Here is a 15,945-nt window from a genome sequence, read left to right as displayed (position 1 = left end):
CCCACCCCCCCCCCCCCCCCCCCCCCCCTCCCTCCCCTCTCTCTCTCTCTCTCTCTCTCTCTCTCTCTCTCTCTCTCTCTCTCTCTCTCTCTCTCTCTCTCCATGGGGAGCAGGTTCTTGGCCTTGTCTAGGTGGGTTTTGATAGTAGCACTTCTTGTTGTTGGGTTATCCGGCGAAACTGGTAACGCGACTAAGTGTGCCTCTTCCTGCGGCGATATCCACATAAGCTATCCTTTCCGACTAAAACATGATCCAAAGCACTGCGGCAATGTAATGTATACTCTGTCCTGTGAGAACAACATTACACTTGTTGTAGACCTACCTCCTTCAGGAAAGTACTATGTCCAGGCAATCAACTACCACACCCAAACAATCCGACTCGTAGATCCTGGCCTCCAGAACAACAATTGCTCCTCCATGCCTCAAAATTTTCCACCTTTTTTTAGAGATCCATATAGTGTACATAATATATCAGATTTACTGCTTTCGACACGTGTACTGCTTTCGACACCTGCACTGCTTTCGACACCTGTATTTTACATCAAGTGTTCGAATCCAGTGAATTCTTCTCTGTACGTGGACACTGCTCCGTGCTTGAATATCAATGCTTCTTCTTTGGTTCAACAAAAAACGTACAGTTATGTGAAGGTTGGGGTTATGGAAGTGGGGGATTTGAACGAGGGTTGCAGTGCAGAGTGGTCGGCTTTGGCGCTCTTGAACTACTCTAAGGGCTACAATACCTCTTATGAATCCATACACAGCGCCCTCATGTATGGCTTTGAGCTTGGAGTATTTTGGCCTGATGAAATACCTCCCATCTGCCATGGCCAATGGAGTTCTAATCTTAAATGTTTTCCACACACCATCCCAGGTACGTGAATTCTAGGCCATGGCTTTTGACTATGTCTAATTTGTTGCACTTTTAGTTTATGAGAATGCATAGAAGGAAGTTAGGGGAATTCAGACTTCTCCTGACTAGAAGTATTAAGAACATACTTGTGTTGTCAAATCATGAATCTAATCTACACATTCAAGAAAGAATAAACATTACAAATGATTCTTATTCGCACATTTAACAATGTATCAAATAATAATGTCAGACAATCTAGCAAGAGAATGATGCACTTTAAACTAAAGTACAAAAATTGAAGCTCTCAGTTAGAATTAATTCAGCTTTTCAACTTTACCACTCAAGATAGAAACAAACTGAAATTTCTGAATTTATGCATCTTTTACTCCTAAACTTAAATTTTAAAATTTTCAATTGATAAAAGATACCTGAGGCACCTGCACCCAACAAGAAATTTTCTCAACAACCATCAACATATAATAAATTAACACCTCATACTCCACGATCAACATATATAAATTAACACATCAGACAATGCGTGTAAACAAAGGTGACTTTGGTTTGGGAGTTTCGTCGAACACCTACAATGCAAGCCACTTAAGCAGGAGAATAAAGAAAGTACGAACTTTATAGTTTTTGTCAAATAATTAAATGGCTTACTTTTTAATGGTAAAAAGTTATTTTTGATCACTGTAGTTTCATTTTTATCATTTAGTCTTCTAATTTTGTCCATATAGTTTGTATTTCGAGCAATTCAAGAATAATTGGGAATTTCTGTCAAATGTGTCCGACTTCTGTTACTTTTCGCACATGTACTTCTCACATGGAGGGGGAATTTGGTCCAACCACTTACTGCTATTGACCTTGCTCTCCTTAGAGCAAGTCCAGTGCTACACAACAAGGTTTGGACCTCCAGTGCACAAAACACAGCCCCCGCAAGGCATGGGACCCACCAGCCTGGGCAAGCCCACAGGCAGATCTTGACTGGGCTTCAGCCCGAAGGCGCTGATGTCAGCGAGCAAAAAAATTGAAAAAAATACTAAAAAATTATGGATGTTTTCCTTATAAATACATAACAATTTTATTCACTTTCCACACCAAATCCTCATACAAACTCTTCTCCTTCCAATATTTGTACATTGTAAATTTTTTTATTTTTTATTTTTTTTTGCATTTGTAAAATTGTTTATATTTTCTTCTATATTTATTTTTTTTCTTCCATAATCATTTTATTTTGTGCATTTCTAAATTGTTTATATTTTGTTACATAATTCTTCTTTTTTTTCTTTCCTTACCCTTACCCTAGCCTTTTGGGGGTGGAACCAACTAAAGGCAAGGCTGCTACTATTCACATAAATAGTGGCAGCCCTTACCTTGCCTTTTGGGGTGGACTTGCTCTTAGCACCAGCCTATCCACCTCAATCTCTCTCATGCTTCATCATCATCATCATCATCCATCACCACAGGCACCGCCAACTCAACTTTATCTTCTTTTTTACTAGTCTGAAACTTCAATCCTCCCTACCCATGATTGACTTTCCTTTTCCTTTTCCCTTCGGTTCTCTTTACCCAGTACTCTCTCTCTCTCTCTCTCTCTCTCTCTCTCTCTCTCTCTCTCTCTCTCTCTCTCATATCAACACATCTCCCACTCCCTCCTCCAAATACTCTCTAAAAAATCCTTATCTAAATTTTGTGAATATGTATTGGAAGACAAATTTGGGTTGAAAAGTTGTAAAAACCCAAGCCTTTTGTAATCCCCAAAGAATTGAGATTAAAAAGGGAGCGGGAAGACTGAAGATTCAGACCAGCCAAAAAAAAAAGTGTACTGTAGGTGAGAATTAAAGGGAGGTCAATCATGGGGTGGGGAGGAGTGAAGGTTCAGATGGAAAACATATAAAAAGAAAAAAAGGAGCTTTTCAGGAGAGATACAACGGAAGGGAATAGGAAATGAGAAGTCAAAATGCTTGATAGGCGGGAGTATTTGATTAGGGTGGGATATTTACGTGGTTTGCCGACCTCACATCGCAAGTTTTAATCCCGAGTATGGTAAGGTTGGACCCAATTGCCCCTTCATTTGAGGAGCACGTCCAAAAAGTAACAGAAGTTAGACATCTTTCGTAAAAATTCCTGATTATCCTTGAATTGTTCAAAATAGAAACTATATGGATTAAAGTTGTAAAAGTGGCAAATTATAGGGATAAAAAGTGACTTTTTACTTTTTTAATATATTCTTCCGTTTGACCTCAAATTTTGATATGATGTAAAAAGTTAAGGCTACTATAAAATCTTGCGGGGACGTTTACATATGAGTGCTGCTAAACGAACTCTAAAATTAACTGAGTACACCATACGATCTAAGTACACCATAATGTTTAAATTAAAATGTAAAATTAACTAAGTACACTCTATTTAACTACCAAAAATACCCATGGTACACCCTCTTTAATTTTAAATCTTTTAAAGTATTTAAAATAAACAAATGAAGTAAAATAATATTTTAACAAAACTCTCTCTCTCTCTCTCTCTCTCTCTTGCTTCTTCTTCTTCATCTTCTTTTATCTCTCTCCTGTGCGACCACCACCACTTGGTTTGTGTTATTGATTGTTTAAGTTTTATGCATACAAAAATCAATTGGGATCAATACACTTCTCCTGGATTCCGAGTTGTATGTTAAAAATTAAGTCAATTTGTTTGAAGGCATGGGTTCAAAAGCTCAAGCAATAAAACAAAGATTTTAATTCTTAATTAAATATGTTGTCTTCAATCTTTCGAGAGATGTGTGGGTTTTCAATCTAATTTAGGGAGATTTGGTAGTTTGGGAATTTGGGGACAGCATATCTCAACTCGTCTCAGAGTGAGGTGGGTCGGGAAGGAGAGAGAGCTTTTTTTCTCTTTTTAAAATTTTATTTTATTTTTTGGTTTTAAATACTTTAAAAGATTAAAATTAAAGAGTTGACCATAATTATAACAATGGACATGCGTCAAGTCTTAAGGATGGTGTACATATTGGGGTACACAATTTAATATATCCTTTTTGGTCATTTTATATTAGGGTAAATTAGTAATTCAATAAATAGTTTGACAGTAGGGTGTACTCAGTTAATTTTAGGGTTCGTTTAGCAACACTCTTTACATATTCTTTATGAAGTAGATTGGGTCAGGATCGGATGTCTTAATAGCTGTAGTCAGGAACAGATTGGGAGTCTTAACTGGGCTAGTATTCGATAATAAAATGACTCAATATTTGTAAAATACGTAGATTAAGACCTCTGACTTATGCTTATGAAATTTCACAATTTTTGGAAAGCTAGGTATTTTTATAAAATTCATGGGGTGGCTAAACACTACTGTTTAACAACTGAATTCTAGTTTAGGGTTTTGATTCTTGGGATTCATTTTGAGGCTTAAACAATGGAGTTTTGTTTTGAAATTTTTACACTTTGCTTTGAAACTCGTTTTGTCTAACTTTACTTTTTTTTTTTGTCACGCATATTTATCACAGTTAGTCTGAATTCCAGGGAGGACAACAATTTCCAGTCAAACTATTAATTATAAATTAAAAACTCAATTTTATAATTTTAATTCATATTTTTTTTGTCATATTAAATTAAATTCATTAGAAATCAAAATTTAGAACCAAAAAAATCTCTCGTCCTCTCTCTTTCCAGGCCCCCCACCCTGAGTTACCCCAGTAAACAACAACCATGGCCGCCTGAATCCCGCTGGCATTGTCACTTCGGTTCAACAATTTCTCAGACCACCTCTAACAGGCCTGCCCTGCCACTCTCTCTCTCTCTTCCCCATAACCCCCACCCCATAACAACTTACATCATTTGATACCAGATCCAAACCCCATAACCAAACTACCCACACCTTTGAATCAACACCCATCTCCCAAATATCCAATCCACATACCCACAAATCTCTTCGTCTCTCTCTTTGAGATGTGGGTTTGTTTTTCAATTTTTTGATTGATTTTGATTAGTTACCACAGTGAGGGTTTGGATGGGGAGATTAATCTTGGGTCGGTTTGGGGTGATGGGGTGAGGGATTGGATGGGGGTGGCCTCGATGGTGGTTGGAAGGAAGTTGCGGTTGAACTGGGGGTGGGGGCTGTGGTGAAACTGGTGTCCAGTGTGTAGAGAAAGTTGGGTGGCTGAAGAATGGTTGGGTATGATTTGGTTTCGAGGGTTGATTTTTGATATGATTCTTTTGATTACTTGGTTTGGTTTTCTGATTTTATTTCTTGGAAGTTGATTTTCTTAGTTTGATGTGATCTGTTGGGTGAAGAACCAGAAGAAGGCAGGGAGTTGGGATGGCGGCGGCTAGGGTTTAGGTTTTTAATTTCTTAAGTTTATTTAATATATTATGTTTCAAATATTTAACTACTTGAGGTACAAGTAGTTAAATATTTTTAATTACTTGAGGTACAATTCCTCGATGTACCTCATAATTAAATGTGTTACGAAATTTTTGATTATATATAAACTTACAGCACATGATAAAGTTCTCATTGGATACTACTAGATAATCAAACTATCAGGTACAGAGGAAGTCTTTGGTAAACTTTTTTTCCTTGGGTTAAGATGTAACAAATTTCAAGAAAAATAATAAAAGCTGAACAGCAATCTTTTAAAAAATTAGCATTGAAAACCCTAAATTAAGAATTCTTACATCATTAGTCACTACGCACCCTCAAGTTAAACTTTGCTTTTTCCGGTATAGCTGCTGGCTTGCGGCTTATGTTTTGCTTACGTAGAGCCAAGTTCATTCTAGTGGATCACCATATGTCATTGGGACAACAAATAAAAAGAGGATTGAAAAATGGCCCACTTGACATCAATCTAATATTCATATAAGAGCACTTTCATTCATGGTGCCTTGGTAAAGGGCAAGGGTAAGTAATAGTGACTGCTATAAGAGCACTTTCATAACTTTAAGGTTGTTTTTGCCAATTTTTAATAGACGCAGGCAAATTGTACGTATATCAAACCACAAGAATGGAAAATGTAATTGATCCTTAAGTTCAAGGACTTGGTGTGCTAATATGTTTTCTTCTTCTTTGTTTGTGTAGGTTTCTTTCGATTTCTATGCGAGGCTATTTATGGTAAAGGCACTCTCTCTATCTGGCAATATATTATTTTTTATTTTTTTAGTGTAAAATGAACCTACAAAAGGAGCTTGTTACCCATGTTCCAATTCAATTTAGGCTTGATTCCACTAGGAAATGTGATACCAAATATTATAACAAAATCCTCAATTAAAAGTTTAAAATAAGATGTAATTTTCTTTCTAAATTGTATGGCAATATAAACCGCTTTATCTCGTCAGATTGTGAATTCCATACATAAATTTGACTCTTTCATAAGTGTTCATATTCACAATTTAACAACATAAATATTTGTCTCGGAAGAGAACATTGCTCAAAACAAGACATAACAAAACAATTCCTCCATGATCAATGATGCAGTTTGTGGCTGGAATAGAGGTATTTCAAATTGTAATGACTTGATGTGCTAATGTTGTTTCTTTTTTGGTTTTCCTTTTGGTTTTTTTTTTGGTCACTATAGCTTTCTTTTTTCGTGGACACGTGTACATTGGTAAGGACTTTCTCCCCAAAAGTTTCTTTTATTTCTTTTTCTTTTCCGTTTTCTTTCTTGTCAATTACATCACGGCAATTGTGAGATACTAATGAACTTGTGATAAATAAATATAAAAAAAAAGGTCAATTCAAACTCAGTCAAGTCTTTGTTTTTACTTACATTCGTTGTTGTATTTCTTGCAGGGAAACCTCGATGGTTTCCGTTCAAAAACATCAGTAAGATCTTGTATTTATTGCATATAATCAATTCTTGAATTTTGTTCACCTTTCGAAAACCTATAGTCAAGTCTTTGATTTTGTCCCCACTTTTGCTATGTTTCTTGCAGGAAGTGGATGGGTGCCACTCATTTGCTTGGGTAAGAGCTTTTGTATATATTACCCTTGAATGACATCAAAGAATACATATTTCTGAAACAAAACAACAAGAAAAATGTTGAAAGCATTAGTTGATCTAACCAATAAATTTGTTTTCTCATGATTCTTTTTGGTATATATCTCTTGTCAGGTTTATTTTTTTCAGCAAGACTAATTTTTGGGGTTCCATGTCTGATTGCGTTCGTGATCTATAAATGGCGAAGAAGACATTTGTCGAGTTATAGCATCATAGAAGATTTTCTACAAAGTGATAGCAACTTCTTGCCAATAAGGTACTCTTACTCAGAAATTAAAAAGATGACTGGTAAATTTAAGGACAAGTTAGGTGAAGGTGGTTATGGCTCTGTATTCAAAGGAAAGTTGCGCAGTGGCCGTTTTGTAGCAATTAAACTCTTGGGCAAGCCCAAAGGTAATGGGCAAGACTTCACAAGTGAGGTGGCTACTATTGGAAGGATTCACCATGCTAATGTGGTGCAACTTGTTGGTTATAGTGTTGAGGGATTAAATCGTGCTCTAGTATATGACTTCATGCCAAATAGCTCTCTCGATAAATATATTTATTCCAAAGAGGAAAACATGCCTTTAAGTTGCAAGAAAATGTATGAGATTTCTCTCGGAGTGGCTCGAGGGATTGAATATCTGCATCAAGGTTGTGACATGCAAATTCTACATTTTGATATCAAGCCTCATAACATTCTTCTTGATGAGAACTTTAACCCAAAGATTTCTGACTTCGGGCTTGCGAAATTATATTCCGTAGATAATAGCATTGTCTCTTTGACGGCAGCAAGGGGAACAATGGGCTATATTGCTCCTGAGTTGTTCTACAAAAATATTGGAGATGTTTCATACAAAGCTGATGTCTATAGTTTTGGAATGTTGCTTATGGAAATGGCAAGCCGAAGGAAGAATTTCAGTTCAATGGGAGGGCGTTCAAGCCAAACTTACTTCCCATTATGGGCGTACGACCAATATGACAAGGGAAATGACTTGGAGATGGGAGATTTTAATGAGGAGGAAAAGAAAATCATAAAAAAGATGGTTATAACTGCATTGTGGTGTATTCAAATGAAGCCAAGTGATCGGCCTTCCATGAACAAAGTCATAGAAATGCTAAGAGGAGATGTTGAATGCCTAAAAATGCCTATCAGACCTTTTCTGTATCCACAGGAGATGCATGTAGGTGATGTTCAAGAAAATTTGAACTTATTAGGTTCCAACGGGGAGTTAACATGGACTTTGTCAGCTAGGTGATCATCAAATTTTTAGAAAATGCAATCATTTATTGTTTTTTTTGTGGGAGGACCTACACACACCAGTGCTAGGACTCCCAATGACCTTGCCTAAGGGAGCAATTGTTTCAAACCACTACACTAGTGGCTCCTTTGCATGGAATAATTTATTGTTAAACTCTGGCTTCCTACTATTACGTGGAAAATATTAAACAAAATGCATCTTTTTTCTTTTTCTTTGAGGAAAAACTAACTCACTATAAAAGTTAATGACACAGCGTGACAATGGATTGGCTAAAACCTTAGCCTAAAACATGTAACCCTAGAATCCACCAGCAAATATGAGTGAACCTCAGGTTTTTTTGATAAACTGGAAATAAAAACATAACCCTAACTATGGGAAAAGTATGTTTAAATACAACTAGAAACCAAACGAATTAAAACAGGAAAATAACAAAGTTTCTAAAAACTGTAAAACCTTTAAAACTGAATTTCAGGCTAGTAAACAATCTCGGACACCAGAAAAATCCCATACATCATGGCAAAGCGATGAGTTTTACTAATGACTTCGTTCTCTTCGAATTGACTGGTCATGGGCCCAATTCTAAGCTCAGAGCCCAAATCTACACCTTACTCGATCTGCCTTTGCACGTGTGTCACTCTAGGTCCTCTTCAATTGCTTCCGCCATCTCTTATACACCAGTATTGACGCAACGTGACAATTGATCGGCTAAAATCTTAGCCTAAAAATGTAACACTAGAATCCATAAGGAAATATGAGAGAACCTCAAGTTTATTTGATAAACTGAAAATAAAAACATAACCCTAACTAAGGGTAAAGTATGTTTAAATACTCCTAGAAAACCCTAGCAATAACAAAGGAATTAAAATAGGAAAATAACAAACTTTCCAAAAACAGTAAAAACTTTAAAATTGAATTTCTAGCTTATAAACGTCTCGGATGCTTAAAAAATCCCATACATCATGGCAAAGCGATGAGTTTTACTTATGACGCCATTCTCTTCGAATCGATTGGTCATGGGCCCAATTTTGAGCTCGGAGGCCAAATCTGCAGCTTACTCGATTTGCTTTTGTGCGCGCATCTCTTCAACTTCTCTTTAATTGCTTCCGTCATCTCTTCTACATAGTACTGACGCATCATGACAATTGATCAGCTAAAACCTTAGCCTAAAAAATGTAACTCTAGAATCCATCGAGAAATATGAGAGAACCTCAGGCTTATTTGATAAACTGGAAATAAAAACATAACCTTAACCACGGGTAAAGTATGTTTAAATACTCCTAGAAACCCTAGGAATAACAAAGGAATTAAAATAGGAAAATAACAGAGTTTCCAAAAGCTGTAAAAATTTTAAAACTGAATTTCAGGCTAGTAAACGATCTCGGATGCCCGTAAAAGCCCATAAGTCAAAGCTATGAGTTTTACCCGTGATGTCATTCTCTTTGAATCGACTAGTGTAAGGGGTATATTTTTGTCATAAGGCTCTGTCTACCGCGCAGATCTCGCGGCATGGGTAGCCGGGCTGAGGGGATATGCTTCGACACGCGGCGTCCTGCTTTTGGGTGCGGTGCGGTTGTGCGCGGGCGTGCCAGCACGGTCTACCGTGCATCGAGATGGTTGAATGTGGATAGAATGGTTAAGTGGTGTGTTGCGTAGATTCAGCTGCACCAAAATGGGCTCAACTGCATCCTCAACTTGTGATACTCGCAAGTGCACGAACCGTTGATAGTTTAGCGTATGTAAGTGCGAGGTCGATTCCACAGGGATTGGTGATTGAATGATCCAATTCAGTTTTCCTACACAAAACATAAATAAAAACAAAAGAAACAAAACAAGAAGAAAGAATGTACATTACAAGAAAAATAAATTACAACTACGAAAACATTAAGGAAATTAAGAGAACTTTGAGGAAGAGAAGAAAGTGTTGAGAACTTTGAGAGGGAGAAGAAAGTATTTGAGAGCTTTGAGGATTAGGAGAAGAGAAGAGAGATGTGTTTGAGAAATTTGAAGAATTTGATGAAGGAATGTGGAGAAGTGTTTGAAGAACATGGAGACTTGAAGAAGAGAATATTGGAAGAGTAAGGAAAGTGGTGTTTGGGAACTTTGTGGATTTTGGAAGAGAAAGTGTTTGAGTAGTTTAGAGAATTTGATGAAGGATGGGAGAAGTGTTTGAGAATTTAGAAGAAAGAAAATTTAGTAGAATGATCTCATTACAACAATTGAGAACTACAAAGGGAAACTAAGAGAATTTGAGGGAGAGAAGGGAAGGGAGCTCTAGAGAAGTGCTTGAGAGCTCCCCCCCTTGGGGTGTTATTACAAGCTTAGAGAACCTCCCTATTTATAGGCCTAGGAGAAGTAAAAATCTGAATTCAATATGGCTAATGCATACAACACTTGTTTTATAAAATCTGAAATGGTTGATGCACTTGTATTAGAAAATCTAAATTGGGTGATGCACTTGTATTAGAAAATCTTTAATGGTTGATGCACTTCCCCAATAAATCCCACCAGCAGCCCTAGCTCATCTTCATGTCACCATGACCAAGCTTCCAACCAGAAATGATAGCTCATGCCTAGCTCACCATGACCAAGCATCCAACCAGCACATGCTGAGATCAGCATGACCAGCAACTTCAAGGGCTTACAACTTGGGCTTCTCTTAATCAAATTAGGACTTTAAGCACTTGAAATTGAAGTTCAGAATGTCTTCTTTCCAGCCATATGTTATTTGGGCCAATCCAAGGTCGGAGTAAGAAGTTAAGGCCAAAACAAATTGCTAACTCATTTTCCGCGCTGAAAACAATCCATCCTGAGCATGGCTCTGTGTTTGCTAGGTAACGGACTCCAGATTTATCCAATGGGCCTGAAATTTGGATATGTTATAGTACACACCCATTGGAACAACTTTCATGAAGAATGCGGCCTCATCCGAGCTATGTAGGTGGCTGAAACAAAGCTTGCAATATGACCTACGGAACTGGACTGGCAGGGGGCTGTAGCCATAATGAATTTGTCTTTAAGCTCTTCATCAATTCATCCAAATTAGGCCTTAACATGCTTGAATTGCATGAATTATGTTCTCCAAAGCCATCATTGTTACCTAAAGCTCAATTAACTGAAAGATAAACACAAAAAGGATTAAAAGCACAAGTTTAACTCAAAAACATAACCAAATCATAAGCTAGAAGGGTAAGAAATAATATACAATTATGAACCGATCAAATACCCCCAAACCTAGATTTTGCTAGTCCTCGAGCAAAACAACACAAAACAAAGTTAAAAACAAAACTAGAAGTTAACTAAACCACTTTCGTAGGTAACTCGATTGCATTTAGCATATGCAACAAGCCTTTAAACCTCTAGGCATCCCTAGTAGGAGGAGTTGTGTCTCCTGAGGGTTTAACAGATACGATACCCACAAACGTTTTACTGACTCTGTAAAACAAAGTAATTAGAAAACTTAAAGATTGTTAGTCCTTAAGCAAAACTAAAAACAAAAACAAACACAAAAAACACAAAGAACTTAAAACAATTTTTCCGAACATTTTCTGAAGAGAAATGACTCATGCACATGACTTAAACGTTTTAACAATAAAAGCTCAATTTTTAGACATTATTTACAAAGCGGCAAAGTTCTAAACACAATATGCTCAAAGTGTAGTAGTGTGATAGCCAAATGCAACAAATTCCCCAATCTTAGTTTTCACACAATTTCAAAAATCATACAAAGCATAAGTTCAACTTCAAATCTCACCAAAGTTGTCCTCTCACAAATGAATCACTCAGAAGAGGGCTATAATGCATCACTCAGTTATAAACATGAGAATAGAGTTAAACCATAAGGACTTAACTCGAAATAGAAAGATGAAGAACTTGCATTAATATGATCTCAAGAAGGATGCCAAACACTTAAAAGTAGAAAAATGAATGCAATTCAACCATATGACATTTAAGATCAATTTAGGTCTTTAACATAGGTTGTAATTGGGCCAAGGGTGTAAGGTGAGTAAGAAATGAAAGGTACGGATAATACAAAGTCCAAGGAACTCGCAATGTAAGAGCATAAAATAATTATTTACAAGACTTCGAATCATCACGATTAGATTTTTTTTTCTTTTACATGATCAAAACTCCTTATACCTTCATTTACATTGATTCACTCATTTCCTTTAATTCAACAAACACCAATTTATTTTGAAGGCCCAAAAATGAAATTTCATTCAACCACAACTTTTTTCTTTTCTTTCACCAATTGTGTGAATTTTTTTTTTTCTTCGAAATGTAACACCTCTTCCCAAACTTAGTGTGAAAAACACATCTCAATTAAAGCTCATGAGTTCCTTAGAAAGGTAAATATTTGTTTTTCAGGCTAATGCGAGGAAATATAATTGGTAAATGAAAGAAAAAGGTTTACATGTAGGCTCAAAATGGTTAACAATGGAAAATCATGCTTAAGCATGCATAAGGTTAGCTTGAAAGGCACAAACGATCCAAAGAAGGCCTTAATATCATTTCTTTAAATGTCATGAAGTCAAATTGCACAAGAATGAATGACTTTTAAGTGTTCAACCAAATCAATGAATAATGAGATCAAACAACAACTTAGATGACAAGAAAATAAGAGTATGTATATAACACTCATGAAATGAAGTACAAGGCTCAAAAGCTCACTTTATATGGTTATATAAGTCTAATTTGTGCTTGATACAATTCTTTGGGTCATGCAAATCCTTTAATTGGAAAATTATGAAACAAATGGCAAGTGCAAAGGTTTCGAACATATCATGATAGAACAATGCCAATTTTTTTTTTAATTTTTTTTTAATAAATAAAAAAAACACTAAAATAAAATGAAATCCAATTTTCATTTAAGTCATGCAAACATTTATCACTATCTCATCATAAGTGTTCGGAAAGTGACTCAAAACAAAAACAAAACAAAACAATACTTAAAATAAAAACAAGCAAAAAAAAAAAAAAAAAATTTTTTTTTCAATTATTATTATTTTTAATTTTTTTTTTTAATTTTAAGAAAAACCAAATTTACTTGCTAAACTCCAATACCCCCAAACCTAGAAATGAACATTGTCCTCAATGTTTAAAAATTAGCCACAAACAATGTCATAACAACAAATGAAGGGTATTAAAGCAAATAAAAATCACAAAACATACAAAAATAAAATAAAACAATTACAAAATAAAAATTACAAAACAAACAATCAAATAAAAATAAAAATTTAAAAAAAAAAAAAAAAAAAAAACACGAAACAGTAAAACACTCAAAACAGTAAGCCCTAACAGATAGTCTTACACAAACTGAAACCCAAACAATTGAAAGCCCAACCCAAAATGAAATTAACCCAACAACGGTAAAACCCGACCCAAAATGAAATCTGAAGCCCACACGTTTAAATTTTAATTATAATTTTTTTTTAAATTTAAGATGAAACGTGAAATTGGATTCTGAAACATGGGTCCTAATTTTGTCTCGGTTCAGTGTAAGGGACCAACAGACAGGGCGAGACACGTGTCGACGCAAAGAGGCGCCGCAGACTCCACAAGCAGAAATTACGGGGCCATGGAAAGGCGCGACGACTTTGCTGAACGCGTCCGTTCAGACAAAGCAAGTCGTGACAAATGAGTTGGAAACGGTTGGAAAGTGAGAAGATTGTGGGACTCGAGGAACGCTGGATATTCAGAAAACGCTTAGACGCTGCAACGGCTAGGGTTTGTCAAAGACTACATCTATAAGAAGGAAAAAGACGGGAAAAAAAAACAAAAAATACACAAACTCAGAAACACAAAAGAGAAAAGAAGCAAGAAAAAGAAAAAAAAAGTGAGAAATCAAATGGCTTCTTCCTACCCCTTTTCGTTAGATCTCAACCTAGCTCCACCGACTCAGACACGAGGCCAAGCAGTAGCACCAGTATGGATGCCCTACTTTGGCTCCTCACGGGGGCCTGTGTCTGTCAATGACTCAATACTCCTAGACAACGATGTTGCTATTGGAGTTGGCAGAAATTTAGTGACTCCCAAAGATATACGTGTGTTTGGGACAAGGGATGACAATCGGGTCACGAGTGATGCCCTGGCACTGAGCGTGCAGAGTACAGCATGTGTTGCAAGTTTGGGTCATCGCCTACTTGCGAAGTCCCATGAGGTAGAGGTGCTGAAAGCTCAGTTAGCGGCGGAGCGAAGTATGGTTGAAGACTGTCAGAGTGCTATAAAAAGCTTGAAAAGGGAGAGGTCAAGGATTGTGGAGGTGAATCGACACCAGCTAGAAGTATTGCGAGACGAGAATAAAAATATATCAAAGATGGTAGAGTTGTACTCTCGCGACATGAGAAAGCAACTGGAAGACCTAGACCGACCGGGTAAACGCAAGCAAGCGGATCGCGAGAGTAGTTACGCTCAAGCTAAGATTGCGATCTTTGGGAGCTCAAGTGATGAGCCCCAAGAGGCTGTGCGTGAAGCCCCGGAAGAGGACAGCCAGAGGGCCAAACTCAAAGCTCCTATGGTCGAGACACCGAGCGCCAAGAAGAAATGATTTCAGTTTTTATTTATTATTTAATTTTAAAGTGTATTGTGTTTTTTTTTTTCTTTAATAAAAACGTTAGCTATCTCAAAGAAACGATTGACCCTAAATTTAAAGAACGACAATCAAACAAAAACACGAAGACCCAAACAAGATTTTTTTATTTTTTATTTTTAGTTAAGTAAATACACAAATAACTGCTTCTTCTTTTAAGAGAAAAACTTAAGGATGACCAGTTAAGGGCCTCAGAAAACACAGCCAGGGGTTCCGGGAAGGTTGGAGGGGTCACAATGGTCCCGCTTAAAACCCTAACTTCTTAGACACCGAAGGTGTCGCCTTAAAGAACTCCTAGACACTGTGTAGACTGCGGTTGCTCACTGGAGTTACCAAAAATTTAGCTCATTCAAAGAATATCCTATGAGTTTTAAATTATACTACCTAATTAAATAAAAAACAAAATAAATAAATAAACTGAAATAAACACGCAATTCAAACAAGAATTTAAAAGAAGAGTTGGGATTCTTGCACCAGGTGTCCAAGACGCATCTTTAATTTTGTCTCTTCTTCCAACTACATTATTAAGAAACCTGTCAAACAAGAAGAAAACAAGTTATTTTTAAATTAAAAAGAAAAACAATGAATAAAGAAAAATAAAATAAAATAAAAAGAAAAGGAAAACACACTTCTCGAAACTTAAACAAAAGAAAAGAAAAACAAAATGACTGGAAATAACAGACAAAAATACAAAGCAATCAGAAAACAGGGAGGCAAAAGTAAGTGAAAGTGTAGACATGCTCCCTTTAAAAAAAACGCGCTCGCAATTTGCGCCAGAAATGAAGGGATCCGAGAGAAAAGAGCACAGGATAGCACCCTCGAGATCCGAAGTGCTTTCGGCTCCCTCATCTGCATAAGTCTATTTAAACTCATCTCGGTGAAGTAGAAGAGCACCTCGCATTTCTTCCTGCAAATTCAGAGAAAAACATCAAAAAATCCAGAAACAAAGCAATGGCATCTTCATGCACTCACCTTGATGATCTAAACCTTGAATTGTCCCTTGCGCCACCGAATGCGCAGATAAGGGCTCCTCAAAACCATGTCTTCCCAAACTCCACATATCATCACGGTACGGCCTCAAACTTTGCTGAGGTAATACCGAACTTTTCTGAGGCAATGCCGAACAGAGCAGCGCTGCTTGGAGGCATGATTGGCAGCAAGCTCACACCGACAGATCATCTGCATGTGGCACAGAGGTCTGACAAAGCAGCGGTGGAGGAGTCCAATAATTTAACTGTTCTCCATGCGGTCTCGGCTACCAATTTGGGTATGCGAT

The 15,945-nt window shown here is 36.7% G+C and overlaps 1 protein-coding gene across 1 annotated transcript; it reads left to right on the top strand.

Moving 5' to 3' along the window:
- Positions 1–50: 50 nt before the first annotated feature.
- LOC110751478 (LEAF RUST 10 DISEASE-RESISTANCE LOCUS RECEPTOR-LIKE PROTEIN KINASE-like 2.2) lies at positions 51–8,268 on the top strand. The gene is made up of 6 exons (XM_021951952.2): positions 51–871; positions 5,924–5,956; positions 6,420–6,449; positions 6,635–6,667; positions 6,778–6,807; positions 6,957–8,268. Exons 1-6 carry the CDS (start codon positions 103–105, stop codon positions 8,078–8,080), a joined length of 2,019 nt encoding a protein of 672 aa, XP_021807644.2. The 5' UTR covers positions 51–102; the 3' UTR covers positions 8,081–8,268.
- Positions 8,269–15,945: the final 7,677 nt, after the last annotated feature.

Source organism: Prunus avium, chromosome 2 (assembly GCF_965620075.1).
Source record: "Prunus avium chromosome 2, drPruAviu1.hap1.1, whole genome shotgun sequence".
Classification (NCBI taxonomy): domain Eukaryota; kingdom Viridiplantae; phylum Streptophyta; class Magnoliopsida; order Rosales; family Rosaceae; genus Prunus; species Prunus avium.
The sequence above is the reverse complement of the archived record's forward strand: the minus strand, read 5'-3'. Positions and strand labels throughout refer to the sequence as shown.

Bases quoted from the DNA above. Each gene is read 5' to 3' on its own strand.
- LOC110751478 (XM_021951952.2), top strand. From the start codon at position 103: ATGGGGAGCAGGTTCTTGGCCTTGTCTAGGTGGGTTTTGATAGTAGCA. The intron at 6,450-6,634 runs GTAAGGACTTTC...TATTTCTTGCAG, and splicing joins TCGTGGACACGTGTACATTG to GGAAACCTCGATGGTTTCCG. The intron at 6,808-6,956 runs GTAAGAGCTTTT...ATCTCTTGTCAG, and splicing joins GGTGCCACTCATTTGCTTGG to GTTTATTTTTTTCAGCAAGA.